General features: G+C 33.6%; 1 protein-coding gene across 1 annotated transcript; it reads right to left on the bottom strand.

Moving 5' to 3' along the window:
- Window positions 1–2,095: 2,095 nt before the first annotated feature.
- Window positions 2,096–12,633, bottom strand: LOC149414218 (uncharacterized). The gene is made up of 6 exons (XM_089644119.1): window positions 12,542–12,633; window positions 8,876–8,988; window positions 7,799–8,047; window positions 4,309–4,403; window positions 2,789–2,932; window positions 2,096–2,213 (listed from the first exon to the last, which is right to left on the bottom strand). Exons 1-6 carry the CDS (start codon window positions 12,615–12,617, stop codon window positions 2,096–2,098), a joined length of 795 nt encoding a protein of 264 aa, XP_089500245.1. The 5' UTR covers window positions 12,618–12,633.
- Between the last annotated feature and the right edge of the window lie 7,223 nt (window positions 12,634–19,856).

Here is a 19,856-nt window from a genome sequence, read left to right as displayed (position 1 = left end):
CGAACGTTTCTAGACTCCGTTTGTCAAGCGATTTTAATGCTTATTACTTGCGATATAAGGTATACCAAGAATATACACATTTTTGGCTTGTAGCTTCGCGCGAGAGTCCCAATAATACGAAGCTAATGGGGTTGGCGTTCCTTGTTTTTTAATGCTCAATTTTTCGCTAATGTTTTGTAAATACAAAAAAAATCATTGTTACAAAAATACGTACTTCAAAATCGCTGTCACTTGTTGTCTGTTTAATGCAAAACTGAGTTTCGCTCCTCACTCCTCCTTCAACACCGGCATTACCCTCGAAAAGTGTGGAACATTCTTTATCTGGAATTATGTCGACATCCGTCTGCAAGAGAACACAACACAATATTTATTAAGACAAGCATACATGGATACACGAAATTAAATAGGCACTAAGTGCCAAAAAAATTACAACATATTTTGCAAGAAATGAAAATCCAAAATCTAGAAATAAGATAACAAGCATACATGAATACACGAAATTAAAAAGGAACTAAGTGCCAAACAAAACAAACATTTTGGAAAAAAGATCTCTTTGTGCCATAGCCAATAAGTTATTCAAAAATATAGCAAGCATACTCGTATATGAATGCACGAAATAAATAGGCACTAAGTGCCAAATTTTATAAATAAAAAATATAACACTGTTCATATTATTGTATATTCGTAAAATAATACATGAACTAACTCAATATATAGTAAAAAAATTCAATAAGAAAATGCACGGAGAAAACTTACTGATATAATATTGTGTAAATTATTGAAAACCCGGTCAAATTATTCGTATTCCTGTTAAAAACAGGCTTTAACGAATAAATTGAGATGTGTCGGAACATGTGTTCATGAAAAATACATTATAAATAACAATATATTTAACGGGAAAAGTGCACCTGCTTGAACACGTTGTCCGATATATTCTGAATGGACTAATATTTTACTGGAAAGTATATGACAATCACATGTTTGAGGGTATTTTAATATTTTAGTATTTTGTCTCTGTGCGCAAGAACCAGCACGTTTTATTTTAAAATACGCACTAAATGCCATATATACCGTCATTAGTATGTTAATGGATGACGATGATTTTTCTTTTGATTAAAAACGTTGTAAAAATTGTGTAATATTTTAGTAAGTGTAATAATATATTATACTCTGATAAGGGCTTTTAAATTCAGACAAATAATAAAGAATAACACGTAAGTGGATGCTGATCTAAGATGTCGTACAAGTGTAAATGAGACGGAACGCTGGGCGGTTAGGCTAAATAGGACATTTCTTTCCATTCAAATTTGTATGGAAGGCGCTTCTAGTGATATACTCTATGAATAGATCTGATATCCATACTAATATCGTACAACAGTTATCACGTTGTAAGTTTTGCCTTTAGCTAATGCCATTATGTAGAACCCTAGAATTTTACAGAAGAATAAATTGTATTGTGTTTACATTTGTAACTAGGATTATATGTTACTATAGCCTTCTCATAACTATATTCTCGTATCTAAATGACTGAAAGTAAAAATTGTAAGGTTAAAATGTAATTTAGTTTAATTAATTTGTCTAACTATGAATATAAATGATTTTTCGACGGCGATGACGTAGAAAGTACATAAATGCATAAATATATATTTTTAAATAATTTAAGGACACCTTTAAATGGTTAAAGCCGTCTCAATTTCATTGGTAAATATTGGGAATAATACTGGACCCAGGTTGGGTCCTTGGGGAACACCTGAGAAGGTGAGAAAATCATCTGTTAGTGTGGCGTGTTTACCTCGAAATACAATTATTATGTTTAACCTAAGGATTATGCTAGACTTTAAAAAATGATTATGGAACAATACTGGACCCAGGTTGGTTCCTTGGGGAACACCTGAGAAGGTGACGAAATCTTCTGTGTGTATGGCAAGTTTATATCAAAATACAACTATTATGGTTAATCTAAGGATTTGCTAGACTTTATAAAATGCAAGAACTAAAAATACCTCACACAATGCGTTTCGCTTACTGTGATGGTAGTGGGCGATTAAAAAAAAAAGTTAGTTTATTTTTCGTAAACTGGGAATGTTTGTCTTTCTTAAAGGTTACTCACGCTTATGAATTTGTCCCCCGAAATAATATCCTTGAGGGTTTCTTTGGGCAGCACGCTACCCGTGTGGAGACAGGCGGGCAGGACGAACTTGTTAAAAATCACACTGAAAGTATACAACATAATTTATTGATTTGTTAGCGATGCCTTTGTTAAGATTTTTTTCAATCGATCTAAAAGGTACGGACGGAGCATGCTTACAACTAGCATGCTCTTCAACTGTACTTGTTTGTTTGTGTTAGGCATACTTGTTTTCTGGTACGGACACCAACGCTAGTTTTAAGCATGCTGGCGAGAATGGTTACAACTAGCGTTCTGTTCAACTGTACGTATACGTTTGTGTTAGGCGTACTTATTTTGAGGTGCGGACATACACGCTTATTAAAAACCCGCCTGTTAGCATGCTTACAACTAGCACGCTATTTGACTGTTTATATTTGCTTGTGTTAGGCATACTAAGTAGCAATTGCTCGATAATAGCATGCTTTCGTGTTAATGTTTTTTTTAAATATTGTTTTTTTTATTCTACTTTAATTTGAAATGAGCAATTTTTTATTCCTTAAAAGCAAAATGTCTCAGTTTCCCTCTTGACAAGTTGAGTTATATGCAAATACAAATTGTTTTTAAAAATAAAGAATAGATTTTTTTTTAAACATCAAGGCTATACAAAAAATTACTTACTCTATTTTTAGTAATATGAGTCCAATATCATCGAACAATTTTCCAGCATCGAAACCTTGGTGAGGATAAAGTGCATCAATCTCACGTGTACTTCCACTTCCAGCGGCTAGTCCTCCAACCTTTGCATATTTCAACGTATAATCACTGAAAATAATGGACAAAAATATAATTTGCATTAAATATTACAGAAATTTATTCAAATGTGACTTAAAAAAATTGTATTGGAAATTTGGTATTCTTCATATTCGAGTTGTTCGAATTTGTTCATAGTTTACATTAAAATTGATTGATATTCCATTTATTTGACGTTGTTGTAGCTGTTGACAGTTATCATTAAAATTTCTTCACATTCGAGTTATTCAAATAGTTAAAGTTGTTGACAGTTCACAATCGCATCGAATCTGATTCGCATGACTTAGAAGTGAAATATTGAAGCATTCGAGGAAGCCAAAGGAAGACACGGCATGATCAAGTGAAACAAATACTAATTACAATACAATAATTATTATTTCCAGCTTACAACTACACACAGTTAACTAGAATTCACATCTTCAAAGCATTACATAGAAACCGCACAGAAAACGATCTTAAAGGTAATACTAAAAAAACATAGACTGACTGATACAGACCAAATATTCAACAACTGTGACGTACTAGATATACGCCAATTATACGTTAAAACACTACTAAACTACATTTTTGACAAAAAAAAATAAATTTCAACATGCACAAAATAACACTAACAGACCAGTTAGACAAGCATACAAAGAAAACATAAAAACTCCGACAGTAAATTCAAGCTTTGGACAAAGACACTACCAATACCATGCTATAAAAGCATTCAAAAGTGTTAAACTTGAAATTAAAATTGAGGAAAATAAAAATAAATTCACACACAAAATTACAAAATGGATTAAAGAACAAAAAAGACAATATTACCAAAATGTCATAGCATAAAATAAAAATAAAACCTACACGTAACACACAAAACCAATATAAACACACATCACTCACAAACACACAAGATTATTTTCATTGTATTACTTTTTATTTTTAAATGTATTATTTTTTCTTTAAATAATATGTAGATTATATTTTCATATTATAAAATGAAGGCCTCAGCACGGGCAAGCCACCCAGTGAGGCCTACATTACTGGAAAACATAAATTGTAAAAAATAATGTACCAAATAAAAAAATAAAAAAAATTAGTCCAAGCAGGGTACATGTCAACTAGTGTAATATACCATTACCTATGGACCGTTCCCAAAATCTACTTTCTAACGCAAATTTCACCAACAATTTATTAATGAACTATTTTTAACTTTTTATACATCATAAAAACTATTTAACTCGATTTTTAAGATCGTTCCCGAAAATTCCAATTTTAGAATGTGTGCTCAAGCTTATGTGTAGAGATCGTGTTATATAAAAAAGCAGAAAATTCTCATTTTCAAATGTGTGCTCAAGCTTATGTGTGGAGGTTAAATAAACAAAAGCAAAAAATAATTTAAAACTTACGACACTACTGAGCCACTAGTCAACACCCACTTTTCACTTATAAGTGTACCAGTGGGAGAAGTAGTCCAAACTTCCATATCATCAGTCAGCAAGACCTACAAACAAAATAAGTGTTAATTATCTTTGAAACAAGGAGAAATAGATAGACGCCGAAAAGAAAACATCAGGCGTCGATCAAAACCCACTCCAATACATTGGATTGAATTCCCTTTTAATTTATCTGAACCTGTTTTTGAAATCTGAATAAATGGCAGTTTATTCCAATGTGAACTCAGCGCGTTCAATGCTCTGCCTCAAAACTAGAACTACTTACCTATCCTAACCTAACCTAACATCCACATCATACATCTTAAGTTGTTCATAGAAACAGATAATACACGCGCATTTAATTGCAACGCGGTAATAAAACTAAATATTTTTCAAAGTGACAAATTCCTATGGCACACAAACTACGGAAACAGCAAAAGCCCGAGTGGTTAAGTTTTTTGTTAGTACAGTGTCGTAGAAATTTGATGTGTTAATTTGTTAAAGATTTCGCTGTCTTAGTTCTTGTATGTTCAATAGACCTTTTTTTGCAAAACTGAGTTATGAATGCCAATATGTACATTAGCCTATTGCGCATTAATGAAGTTAAAAAAAAACATATTTTTTTGGTTTTTAAGTGACATTTTAAGCATTTTTCGAGTACCAATAACGGAATAATGTTTCAGTTCTTGTTTGGTCAATCTCCTGGATATTGAACATTCAAACACTCAAAGTTATGAATATAATATATTTTTTAAATTTCATAGATATTTGGGGATCTGGTGAGGAGGCACGGATTGAAAGATGTTGTGAAGGTCAGAGTGTTTATTTGATGAGTCAGGTAGCCGTGATGAGAGTGGACGTAGGACAGGTGTAGTATTCTCCGGATGCAGGCGGTGATGGCAGGTCAAACGCGGGTCTGTGAGTCGACGCCGGGCGCTGGTGACCGGACTCGTTGTCTGTCAGGCACTGGCGATCTTGGCAATCAGTACTCCAGTGCTGACGGGAAGGCCGAAGGTGCGGTGGACCTTGTAGGCGGTTGAACGGGTGCTGAGTAGACCAGAGAGGATGCTGCGTGTCCTCGTGGTGGTCATGGAGCGTGGATGAAGCGCTGGTCAGAGACGCTGGAACCAGGGCGCTGTAATCCATGTAGCGTTGGCCAGGGACGGCGATCTGGGCCAAAGCGCTATGATGATGTCCCGATGGAGTCCATGAGCAGAGCCGGGAAGAATGTCCTTCGCGCAAGTGAGGTGCGCGGATTATCGCTCGTTGAACACCTTGTTAACTGATGGCGGATTGATGACTGACTGACTTCTTCATGCTGTCGCTTTTAAAAGGTGAAGAAGCTTCTGGAACAATTTGGTTGCTAAGTAGAATTTTCCAAACAAATAAATAAAAGAACATCCAAGAAGCTTGTTTGGAAAAATCGACGCTTCTAGAATTTCGTTCGAATGAAGTAGTTGCGCACCACTACAGTTATTTGTTCAACATCCCGCAGAAGGTTGAGGTATTGAATGTTCAATCTCCACTGTCAACCAATCAGGAGCCGGCTAGTTAAAATGTGCGGCCATGTTGATTTTTAGTTGTTTTCTAACAACGAAATTGTTCCACTAAAAATACGTTTAATTGCGAATATATACTGTTATTGAACTAAAAAATGACTTCACCGACTCCAGAATCAATAAACCTTAGAACAGTAGCTCAAATAGAAAGGTAAGTCTTAAAATTATGTCATTCATAGGCATTTTCACCATATTTTACATTTACTTCTTGAATTTGCTAGGCAAATATACAGGATGCTTAATTTATTATTTCATTTATTTACTCAATTATTTATTTACAAACTTAGGACTTTTACCTAAAATAAGTATTAATAAATTATATTAGTGCATTAAAACTTATTTTTATTCAAGAAATACAACAAAAGAGCCAGGAAATGGAAATGTGCAAAAAGTCGACTGTCCTCATAGTCTGATTGAAAGACATCTACGACACATATTTAGTCCGTTATCACTGCTGAGATCGCTGATGAAAACGAAGTCCAAATATTTCAATTTTGAATTCATTCAATTAAAAGTTTCTGATTTTTTTGTTTTTTTTAGTCACATGAAAAATAATAAACATATTCTTATGAAGGAACTACAATAAAACCAACTAGGCAAACGACTAACAACAATAAATGTAATGTTAAATAGCGCACACCCATAACCCAAATCGCGGGATATTATAATTTTAGGATTTTAAGAGTTGAAAGTATTTAAAAAAATAATATTTTATTCACGATAATCAACATAAATAATAAGCTCACGGCAAATAAGACCTTCCAAAAGAAAAAAAAATCTTTCTAAAGTAAGTAAACTTTAAAAATTACATTTATCAAATGAAGGTAACGAAACATTAAAAAAAAACCAACTGAAAATTGAACTTCAATAATTTTACGCATCACTTGGGATTTTTTTTTATGAAGGAGAAGAGAGATGGTATGTGAGTATCTTTTCAGATCTGATCACCAAACACGGCTAAAGCCATTTCAATTCTTGTGGTGGTCTTTACACCACATCTTCTATATGTTATTTTAAATGAATATTTTGTGAAATAACATAAATGAATCAAATAAAATTTACTTGCGCACGCCAGGTTTTGAATTCCCGACCTCCGGATTTCTAGTCAAGAGTACCCCTAGACCACGGAGGCCGTAATACGTACGATGTAAGAATATTTCACATCACGCATGCACTGACAACCGATAGTAGTATATTAGCGGTAGGTACCTTTGTACTTGTGCATTGTTTTCAAACTTCCAAAATATTGGATAATTTATATAGAGCAGTTTTTGTGAAAAATCAACTCAAGGACTCTGTTTGTCATAATATGGGCATATTATAGCTTCAATCTTCGAAAAATGATCTTTAAAAATTTTCTGTTACACATATGTATTAAACGAAATGACCAAAATCAAGAATTTTTTAGAATTTGCCTGTAAAAACAAAAAAAAACGTCTCCCGTAAAATTTGCTAAATGGTCTATTGAACATACAAGAACTAAGGCAGCGATTTGTATTTAAATTTAGCTATCGAAACTTTAAAAAACTCCTGTCTCTGTAATATTCAGTATATCATGTTAAGTACACATGTATAATAAAAATTAAAAATATATTATAATGGATATTAAGGGACGTACTTGATTTACTTTAATCAGTGATTCGGAGTCAAATATGTAAATGAAATTTTGCATTCTGATGACTTCTTTGTAATTTTTTTTTAAATCCAACAAACAATATAATTGTTTTGGTTTGTAAAATATATAAAATAATCATTTAGAATATGGAAATGCTCTTTTTACGTTGCTGGTAAGAATGTAATTCTTTAAAGATAATTTATGAAAACGTTGCATTCAGAACATTGAAAAGGTTTCTTTCCAGAGTGCAAAAGAATTTTTAATCTAATCATAAGCTGATGAAACTCACCAGATGTGGGTAATCTCCTACTTTGAGCACTTCTCCGCTCGCGCTCTCCGACCTGACAGGGCAGCCATCCACTCGTGACCAGCTGTCACCCATGAACCTACACGGGTGGGCCAGCTCGGCGAGGCTCGCACAGTAGTCCCAGGCCTTGTAGCCCGTCAGGGGAACGTTGACTAAACCAGACGGCATCGGTGGGCAATCACTCACGCTTATGCAACACACCGAGTCGTCTTCATCGTTGCTAGAGCACATCTGGAGACACGACAGATTAATTAATTCATTAATTAAATATCAATATTCAAAATGGGCCAGTACAAATCAAATTTTAAACAAAGTTTTTGCTTGAATAATAATAAGGCTGTGCAATAATTACAAATATATGATCTCAAATTTTGACATCTTCAATGGGTCGCTTGAATCCATTTTATTATGAAAAAATAGATAGATCTTTTTACTAAGATATCAAAAAAATAGAAACATGCAGTTTTTTAAAGAATGAAATGAATAAACCCGTTATTTTAGCTCGTGAAATCTTAATAAATACAAATTGTCTGGTCTATGATTTTCTGTATTTATTTTTATGAAATTCCACACTGATTTTTTAAATTTATAGCAACACAAAAACTTTCGTTGACTTTGCAGTTTTGCGTTTTGCAATTGACCACATAATTCAGTTTTGTAGCCTGGACGGCAAACGTTGTTTTACGAAATTATATAGTAATCTCAGGATTTAAAAAAAAAATATTGAAATTGCCTTTGTTCGTGTTCAGTCTGACAATTTGCCAATAATAGATTCATTCATATTTTTTGTGCAGTATTGTGGCAAACATATTTTTACACAAAGAAACGACATAATATAATAAGTTATTTTTACAATTTCTAACAATACGGTAGTCATCGAAGTATTTTCTTAAGCTTCGAATATTCATATTTGGTATCGAGAAATTTATATATTCAAAAGGGCTATGTAGTTCATTTGGCATTATATAAATGTCATATTTTTTGACATGTTTAAATAATATAGATGGTGGTGAACTAAGTATGGTAGAGGGTGTCTGATAACGGTACAGCTTTGCTTACTTGCGGCAGGTGTCCCCTGCAGCTTTGTGCCATAGCAGAGGTACAGTCTTTGAAGGCAATACACACCCCGAACTCCCCAGCCGAGTCTCCGTCCCTTATGATGCAGCCATCTCCTGCAAATATATAAGATCATAACCATTAGCACACGACTTAATCCTCTCGAACACGAGATACTCATACGAGGCCTTAACATTAGTCATCTTTGACAAGTTGATACTAAATTAACATTTACTAATCACATTAATATTATTACTAATAAAGCAATGAAAATATTGGGCTTCATCCTAAGAATATTTAAGGATTTCAAAAACATCATTACGTTCAAAATACTTTATACAACTCTCGATTCATACCGCCATTTCATTGTACCAATATTGCCACTAATGCAGAACAAAATTCTTTAATATTTCGCCTGCATAGATTGGGAAATTAATACTTTGATATCAATGATGAAGGAAGTCTGTTATCATATCAAAGATGCATAAAAAAATATTTGTACGTATGCAATAATCAAAAGAAAAGTAATTAAACATACATTATCGTTATTTTGATAATTGATAATCATTTATGTTTGGCATACTTGACAAGTCAATATTAACAATTTTTTTCAATGACTGGACACAGTCATATAGTTGTTCGTGAACATTTTTTTTAAATATCTTACTAAAGATCTGTAATTTGGATATTGGACGATAGTCCCGGACATCATTTTTCGCCCCAGACTCTTGTGATATGAGCACACTTCCAACGATCTAGAAAGGAATTCACCTTATATCAATGAGGATTGAAAGAGCAATAATAGCGGCTTCGAGATTATCTTGCTACACATTTTGATAAAGAATGCCGGAATCTTATCGCTTCCGGAACCTAATGAGCTAGAGATAATATCAATTATTTTTTCTTTGGAATCTGATACCGAAGATATGTTGATTGTCGACGTGATAGTTGGTAGAGTGAATATCGGAAACAGTTTTGTGATTAAAAGTGGAGACAAGTGCTGCGAGAACAGATTGCATATTGCGAAAGGATTCACGGCAGTTACGTCACCCAGTTTCATAATATGCGATAATCCAGAATTATTTCTCTTTACTTTAACATAAGACCCGAATTTTTTTGGGTCACGGGGTTTATTAAGTCCGGCGTTTATTATAAATTGTTTAAGACATTCTCTAGACATTTTCTTTTGAAGGAAACCTGAATTTACGGTAGTCCACTTTTGAATGGATTGGACCACTTTTTCCACATTTTGAAAACTTAATATTTTTCTTTAGTCAGTTTTATCAGGGCTGGACTAGACCAATAAGGATAACAGATGTTAATATGAACTTCCTTTGATGGAACGTTCAAACTAATAATTTCATTTAAAATAACATTTTTTATTTATTAACTTTCAAAAATCCAAGAAGATTATCAGCAAAAAACCTGATTCACATCAGATTTCAATGTCACCTGAATAATGGGACTAGTAGTTTCATTTTTACGTATAAATATTTTTCCGTATTTGATTCATTTGAATTGAAAGTTTTTATCCTTGCTTAAGTCTTTCATTGTCTTGAAGAGCGCACGAGTTGCAGCAGTCAGATGCTCGTTGACATACATTTTGAATTCCCCGGGAAGCTTCAAATCACTCGAGTTAAGTCTGCCTTCCTTCCTTATAGCAACAAGAAAGCTACTCTATTGCGTCTGGCTGTGAACTTCACCAAAATTGGACTACTAAATTTAGGATTTTTTTCTGATCGACCTACCGTCGAATTTGTTCTAACAGGTCTAGAAAATTAATATTTCCGTGGGGTTTATTTAAATTATTTCCGATGAGCGTATTACAAATGTTTCTGGAGGGATCCCTCGGGAAGTGACTAATTCATCGTCTAGAAAAATAAAATCTTGTGCTTACCGCTAATTTTATCGTTTAAAAAGATCAATAAAATTTACAAACCGGTTTACATAAAATATATTAACGTTAGGTACTATTTCTTTATTAATCTTTAATATAAATAACTTACGTCCTTAGGCATCCGTCTAAAATATGTTATATTTACGAATTCGTTGAAATTTATTAAAATGTGAGCCTGGAACAAACCCCCGTTATTAGAATCTCGTGTCGCCTTAAAAACATTGATAAAAAATTAACGATTGCTGACGTTCACCCATAATACGAAACACACCCTCATAATAAGTTACCCTCAACTTTAATCACTGAGCGTAAACGAAAATAGAACTATGTTTTTTTTTAAATTTTAAATAAAATATTTCGCTAGATCACATAAATTATCTTTTCCTAATAAATACTAAAAATATCACACATGAGAAGATAGGCGTAAAATAAACAATTACCTTTTAAAATATCTCTACAAAACAACATACAGAAGATCAAAAGGTAACGGTCGCAACTGGGAACCGAAATAAGGACATGTCTTAAAGCACTTGGTCATTGCGCCTACATTATTTAAATGTTGGGATTTATAATTCGCATATCTAAACCTTTTCGCAATATTAAAACTATGTATTCCCTTTACACCACGTATATCCGCCCCCACTTAGAATACTGCACACTAATTTGGGCACCGTTCTACCAATGCCATATTGACAGAATCGAAAGTGTGCAAAACAAATTTTTTAAATACATAAATTATAAATTTAAATTACTCTTTGCAAATAACACCGAATCCTTAAAATTTCACAACTTTACTCCACTTCAAACACGTAGATTAATATCTGATCAAATATTTTTATACAAAATTCTGAATAACGGCCTGGACTCTCCTGAACTCGTAAACTATTTAAGAATTCACATACCTACAAGGCAAAACCAGACAAAACCATTTCTTTCATTTGCCCGCGTGCAGAACCAACCTTAAAAAAAATTCTCCAATCCCCCGTATATGCGCGCAATATAACACGCAATTTAACTATATCGATATTTTTAATAATACTCTTGTGAAATACCGAAACGAAGTCAAGCGCACGACCACAAATGTTAATTAAATTAATGCACAGTTATAGAAAAGGTACAACATGAGCGTCTCCTGTCCCCATCCCATCTTCCTCTGCCTCTTGCCCTTTCCTATTCCTTCTTCCTACTAATATATTTATATGATTTTTATTTTTTTGTTAATTTCATTTTCAGTTAATGGTTATAACCAATTACAATCTTGTATTATATCACATTAACCAACATTAGCATAAGAAACTATTTTGGCTTACCTCATATTTAACCTCTTGTATAACTTATCCTGTATAAAATTGCTGTTTGTTTCTTACAATAAATAAATAAATAAATTATTTACAAATTATTATAAGCAATAATTAGTCACCTGTAATATCAATACAAATTGAAAATATCTCCCGAGTAAAAATAAATGCCGCCGACGGGAATTGAACCCGCAACTTCTGATGTCCGGTCAGGTGCTCTGAACCACTGAGCTACTTCGGCTTATTTCCGACACGCCAAATAATTCAATATGTACTAGTTCTTCATATAAAAAATTGTTATCCTTTATGCTATGCATAAAACCTTGTCTTAAAACATTATTTTATCATTTAAAATAATATATATACTTTATTTACGTAATTTTTGTCGATCTCATGTTTCAAATTCAGAATTAGTTTCATATTATTCCAAATGTTACGTTGAATAGTAATAATTTATAAATCTGTTAATATTACCTGCTGAAGATATGGCTGTGACCCGATCAATGGTAACGGCAACCACCAAAAACAATACGCAGTATTTGAACACCATTATTAGTATTATAAGACTAGACCCAACACTGATTCCTTAACTTGAATTGAAGATCGTTTTATAAAGATTTTTTCTTAATACCTTGCGCAACTTTATCAAATAAATGATAAAAATTGTTTTTATTTTTTTGTGATTTCTTCATTGATATGTAGTTTATTTGCATTTGATTAATAGATTTGGATATCATTTCAAATCTTGATAAGATACAAGTATTAATCAGTGCTTTAATCTATTATAATAAAACAAATAAAAAACTTTATTCCACTTAATTTTATTTTGACCGTAACCGGTTTCAGCTCGTCAAAGCCATCTTCAGATTAAGTGGAATAAAGTTTTTTATTTGTTTTATTATAATATATTATAATGGAATTCCACCACGAATTATCGGTCTCAAAAATAGAAATATTAAAAAGTGCTTTAATCAATTGTGAACGGTTTGTATAAAAATATGATGGGGTAGGTAGTGGAGATGAAGAGGGGGAGGATATGGGAAAGACAAATCTAGTTACCATATGGGTTAAAGTCATATCAAGCAACAGTAGGGCAATACTGAAAGCATCTACCGCCCTGCAATTTGATGCAAATATGCTGTATACATAAATAAGTACTCTTACACAGATAGGATTTATTTGTGCTCGAAGGGATTTGAACAAGCCACCCAGAATATTAACCACTTAACCACGGAGGTTGTCATTACTAAAAGAGAGATAGACTTTCCGATTTTCCACATGTACCATATTATAAGTTTATGGATACAGTTGGTACCTATATCGTTCATAAATATTATTTATCAAAAACTGGATTTCTGAGGTTACAAAAAAAAACATTATTACACGTTTGAATATTAACACTTCCAAAAACAGTTTTTTTCACTATTTTATTTATTTATTTATTTAACGCCCAGAGGGCTTTTACATGGTTGGTAGTATAATTTTAATATGACAGATACTTTGAAACACGAAAAATAAGAATAAAATTACATTTGATAAAAGCTATGCAACAAGTCATACAAACACAAGAAACAAAAACAGAAAATTACAGCTATTTGTAGGTTTACATGATGTGTTTAGGAGTATTGTTGAAATAAATGTTTTAAATGATCCACAAAAGTTGCCAAGTTGGTATTGAATATGTCAACATCACCCAAGTAATGATTTCCCATGGTGTGAAGTCGTTGTATCGGAGAGTGGGCAATGTAGTTACGCTTATGTGTGCTGCTGTAGAATATTGTATTTTGTCGTGTTGTTACTGTGGGTGTATGTATGTTTATAAGTTGCAGGAGTTCACAACAGTCGAATTTAGAGTTTAATATTTTGAATAAGAACGTTAAATCGTTTATTTTACGTCTATCTTCTTATGTATGTATTTTTAGAGTATTTAATAAGAAATTGTATTTTAAGTCTTCGACAGGGATATTTAATTTTCAAAAAATCCATTTTATTTTGCATATTGACAGACGGACACGTTGCCACACAGGGTTTATTTTATATTCTCTGCAGGACAAAAGCATTTTCCAATAACTAAAATCGTTATATTATTTTAAAAACATTGAACTTTATAATATGTAGGTACCTATATAAACAAATCCATCATTTATGATAAGGCAAACAAAACACGGCCTTATGTGAGATGATACCCTAAATCCTTCCTATTTTAAACATGTTTATAAATTTAGTTCATATGTTCCACTAGACCTCACATAACTATATTCCATTGGTTACCATGAAATAGGCAGTCGCTTCTATGGTGATTTAATGTATCATATGTAAATAAATGTTTTAATGTATTATAAAGTATAAAACAATAGAGCTTCATTATATACAACCGTACCTTATAGTATATGCCTATTTTCTTTCACAAGCGCCTTTATTATTATTATTATTCCATGATAAACTCATGTTTATGAGACAAGGTTTTATGAATAGCATAAAGGAAAACAAATAATTATAAGCAATAATTAGTCGCTGGAAATATTAATACAAATTTAAAATATCTCCCGAGTAAAAATAAATGCCGCCAACGGGAATTGAACCCGCGCCTTCTGATGTCCGGTCAGAAAATCCGGTTAAAAAATAATAATATTTCACAAGTCAAAAATATTTCACCAATAAATGAAGATATAATATGTATCGACGCCATCTAGTGAGAAATTTAGCACTTACAAAGCATTTCCTACAAAAATAAAGTTGGTTGTTTACAGGTGGAAAAAAATATAATAAACAGTAATTGTTGATGGAGGTACTAGTACATATTGAATCATTTGGCGGGTTGGAAAAAAACCGACATAGCTCAGTGGTTTCAGAGCACCTGACCGGACATCAGAAGGCATGGGTTCAATTCCCGTTGGCGGCATTTATTTTTACTCAGGAAATATTTTCAATTTTTATTGATATTTCAGACGACTAATTATTGCTTATAATTATTTGTTAGCCTTTATTATCGTTTGTTTTTAATTTTTTTTTTATTCGTTTAGTTTTATTTTACTTTCATTTATTATTTCATAGTATCGGTTTATTGTAAAATTGGGGCCTCAGCATGGGAAGTTACCCAGTTAAGCCCACATTATCATACAATGTTTGACAATACATAGTTTTATTGTATCAACACAACAGTTAATGCTTGTATACAACGGCATGCCAACTTTAAGAGCCGTCAACTAGGTATAGGATCCTGGAATGTTAGATCTCTCAATAACAAGATAGAGGAGGTAGGGGAGGTTTTCAACGAACAGAATCTTCATGTCCTGGCCATAACTGAGACTTGGCACGAAAATAGTGACTCTTTTTCAATAAAGAGACTCCGAGCTTTAGGTTATGTCGTGCTAGAAGAAGCCCGACCTAAAGCAACAATTTCTCGGGATGACAACATCGCTAGCGTAAATCACGGGGGTATCGTGATTTTAGGTCGCCAGGGCTTGCGTTTAACAAGGGTGTCAATTGGTGCATACCGAACCTTTGAGCACTTGGGATGCCGAGTTTCGTCTGCAGGAGCATCATTCATTTTATGTACCCTATACCGGCCTGGTTCAAAACAAATCACTTTGGACTTTTTTAATGAATTTTCGTGTTTTCTCGAGCGAGTTGTGGGACTTTCCGATAATATTTTCATAACAGGCGACATTAACATTCACTTAGAGCGTCTAGAATCACCAAATACTCTTAAATTCACTGATTTATTAGACTGCTTCGGATGCCGTCAATGGGTTAATTCCCCAACTCACGATGCTGGCGGAACTTTGGACATTTTTATCTCAAAGTCAAGCGGTCCGTTTTTGGTAGCGGATAGTGTGGATGTAGGACTATCAGACCATCGACTTATTCGCGCAGAAATCGATTTTAACCCACCGAAAATTCCTTACGTTACTATCACATCAAGAGCATGGCGCGGTTTTAACTTTGACGACTTCCTGTCAGAACTAAAAGCTTCTCCACTCTGTACACATAGCGCATGGGAAACAGAGTCGCCAACCAAACTAGCAGCAGATTATAACACCATCCTTTCAACCCTTTTAAATACATATGCTCCAATTTCTACAAAAACTCGGCGTCTACGAAAATCTGATGCCTGGTTTGACGAAGAATGTCGGAGCCAGAAGAGATTGATGCGTAAATTGGAGAGGTCCTACAGACACTCGGGGGTTACATCACGGAACGATTGGATACAGGCTCAAAAAGAGTACATGATCTTAATCCGTTCAAAAAGGTCTGAATATTGGACAAATAGGATCACTTCAGAGCGTCAAAATCCACGTAGTCTTTGGAACTCGGTTAAGACAGTCATTGCTGATGTCCATGCACCAAATACAATCGACATAGCTCCGGAAATCTTCTCCAAGTTTTTCCTTGACAAAATTGAGTCAATACGAGCCCTAACAACCTACGCTCCACCACCGTATTTTACTAAATGCAATAGAGAAAACCTTTCTGCCTTCAAACCTACATCCCTAGAAGAAGTAAGGAAATTAATTCTTACTTCACCGAACAAGCAGTGCTCGCTCGACCCTATTCCAACGTGGCTACTGAAAAAGTGTTGCAATGAAATTGCTCCCTTTTTAGTTCATCTTTTCAATAAGTCACTTAGCACTGGTGACTTTCCAAAATCCCTTAAATCAGCTATCGTAACTCCATTATTAAAAAAACCACAACTGGACGCTGAAGATCTTTCAAATTACCGACCCGTTTCAAATCTGCCTTTTATATCAAAAATATTAGAAAAAATCGCTGCCTCACAGGTCATATGTCACTTAAATTCAAATGAATTATTAACTAAATACCAATCTGCATATAGACGGTTCCACTCCACAGAAACCGGGTTACTACGTGTTTTGTCGGACATAACTACTGCCATTGAGTCGGGTAAACTGGCACTTCTTTCAGTCTTGGACATGAGTGCTGCATTTGACACGATTGACCATGACTTTCTTATTAAACGATTAGATGAATCATTTGGTTTAAACTGTCATGTTAAGACCTGGCTGACATCGTACCTGGCCAACCGTTTACAAGCCGTAAAAGTGGGAAAAAACGAATCAAATTATGCAACCCTTTCATCTGGAGTACCCCAAGGGTCCGTTCTGGGCCCACTACTCTTCATCCTCTTCACAAATGATGTCGCTAAAATAATAGAATCATTCGGCCTTCTATCTCACTGCTACGCTGATGACCAGCAAGTTTATTTTTACTGCTTACCAGAAGAAATAAACAGTCTAAAAATTCGTATAACTGAGTGTATAGAAGCAATTACTCGCTGGATGACCTCAAATAGATTGAAACTGAATCCCACAAAGACTGAGTTTCTGTGGACTGCTACAAGCAGACGTCAGCATAACATTGAAAACTCCCCAATAACCATTTCCGGAAGTGACATCACTCCAAAAACGTGCATCAAATTACTGGGTGTCAATCTGGACGCTAATTTTTCCCTTAAAACTCAGGTGAACAGAACTGTAAGCACGGGGTTCTTTCAATTAAGGCAAATTAAAGCAGTGCGGAGAAACCTGCCAACAGAGGCAACTAAATTGCTGGTCAATTCCTATGTTGTTTCACGTCTAGATTATTGCAACGGAATATATGCAAGTCTCCCTAAATGTCAAATCAACAAATTACAATCCGTTTTCAACGCCGCGGCAAGGCTTATCACCGGAGTATCTAAATACTCCCACATTTCAGAGCATCTCAAAAATCTGCACTGGCTCAAATGTCCTGAAAGAATCCAGTTCAAGGTATGCTGGATGGTATTTAAGTCACTTAACGGAATGGCTCCGGCTTATTTGTCAGAATTGTGTATTCCAGAAGATTCCAATTCCCGACAGTCAACTCTTAGGTCAGCAACGTCATCAGCTATAGGAAGGTTGAAGGAACCAAAGCGCACACCAGATACAAAGTTCGGTGAGCGTGCTTTTGCCGTGTCAGGACCTAAAGCCTGGAATGGACTGCCGCATGATTTGAGAATGATCGCAGACTCGACGGAATTTAGGTCTAAACTTAAAACGCACCTTTTCAGACAGTCGTATCCATAATTTCAGAAACCTCCACTTTCACAGTTGACGGCAATTTAAATTTAAATTAACAAAATGTAAAAAATACTAAAAATAAAATAAAATAAATAAAAATAATAATTAAAAATAAATAAATAAAAATGATAACAACTAACAATTTGTAGGCCTTTAAGACAGTTAAAATACATTTAAATTAAAATAAAAACTATAGCAGACTTAAGATCATGCGACGACCAGTGTTTTTTGATGTAGTGTCCTTTGCGTGCAGTTCTATTTTTAGAAGCATAAACTTTTTAATATAAGTGTGTTTGTTGGAAGTGACTTGCCAGGTAAGTATGTTTTGGTATCTTTTCTAAGTAACAAAAGTAGATCCTAGGAAATAAATTGTACAGCGCCCTTGAGGTGATTTTTCACAAAAACGGCGCTCTACAAATTATCCAATTATTATTATTATTATTATTAACACAAAATTAAAATAAATTAAACAACAAAATCTAAAATTTTAAAATCAACATTAACATTAAAAATCTTGATTCACCGTAGTTTTCAAAATGTTTAAAAATTCGCACATTTTAGTTTTACCAATTTACTAACCATTTACAAACCTCCCTAGAATCAAGGAACGATTCCGTTAACGGCCCGCCTTCCCTGTTTTCTATGGAAAAATATGCGTTATGATGTTAATTCATGGGAATATCAATTGCGATTTTATATATCAAAATATTTTTAACATGACTTCAACAATATGAAGAATATACTTCCCTCTAATTGTTTTAAAAAAAACTATATAACATTATGTTATTAATACCCTTAAATAAGCTAAACAAATTCGGGGACCTTGGTGACCCCCCTTCGGATCGTACGTGAATTTTTTTTTCCGTGATGAAAGGGTTTAATTAAGAGCGCGAGTGAAAAATTTCGAATGCCGAAATCCAACACCGATGGATCGGTTCATAAATAAATTCATTCGGCACATTTCTTTCATTTAATGTGCAGAAGTTTCACTTCGAGTAAAAGAGGCAAAACGAAAGATAGAAATAAAAGAAAAGTGAACCGTGAATACGTAAAACCATTGACACTGCTGCCACTTGCACAACCTGAAATATTGTTACCATTTATTGAAATATTGACAAATTAATGCGTAACTACTTCTATGTATAGGTTCATTTTTTCATCTAAATATTGTTCAGAAATCATAATATTAAGGTCAGTTGGGGTAAATCCGGCTAAGGGGCTATTGAGTCTATTTCTCTATCTCTCTTTCGTTTAATGTTTAAAATAGATGTAATTAATGCCATCTAGTGATTTTCTTGATGGGCTTTTACATTATACATATTTTACATAATTTACTGCATAATACAGTGACAACAGAAGGTTTTTATTTTTAAAACATAAACACAATTTTTTTTTTTTATGTTCACGCAATCGCCCTTTTTTGGTACAATATTTTTTACATTTCAAAGTTTTCCAGTAATGTTGGCCTCACTGGGTGGCTTGCCCGTGCTGAGGCCTTCATTTTATAATATGAAATATAATCTACATAATACATTTAACGAGAAAATAATAAATGAGTGATGTGTGTTTATATTGGTTTTGTGTGTTACGTGTAGGTTTTATTTTTATTTTATGCTATGATATTTTGGTAATATTGTCTTTTTTGTTCTTTGATCCATTTTGTAATTTTGTGTGTGAATTTATTTTTATTTTCCTCAATTTTAATTTCAAGTTTTACACTGTTGAAA

The sequence above is a fragment of the Hesperophylax consimilis genome, chromosome 20 (genome assembly GCF_061612785.1).
Source record: "Hesperophylax consimilis isolate HC1 chromosome 20, BYU_Hcon_1.0, whole genome shotgun sequence".
Taxonomy (NCBI): Eukaryota; Metazoa; Arthropoda; class Insecta; order Trichoptera; family Limnephilidae; genus Hesperophylax; species Hesperophylax consimilis.
The sequence above is the reverse complement of the archived record's forward strand: the minus strand, read 5'-3'. Positions and strand labels throughout refer to the sequence as shown.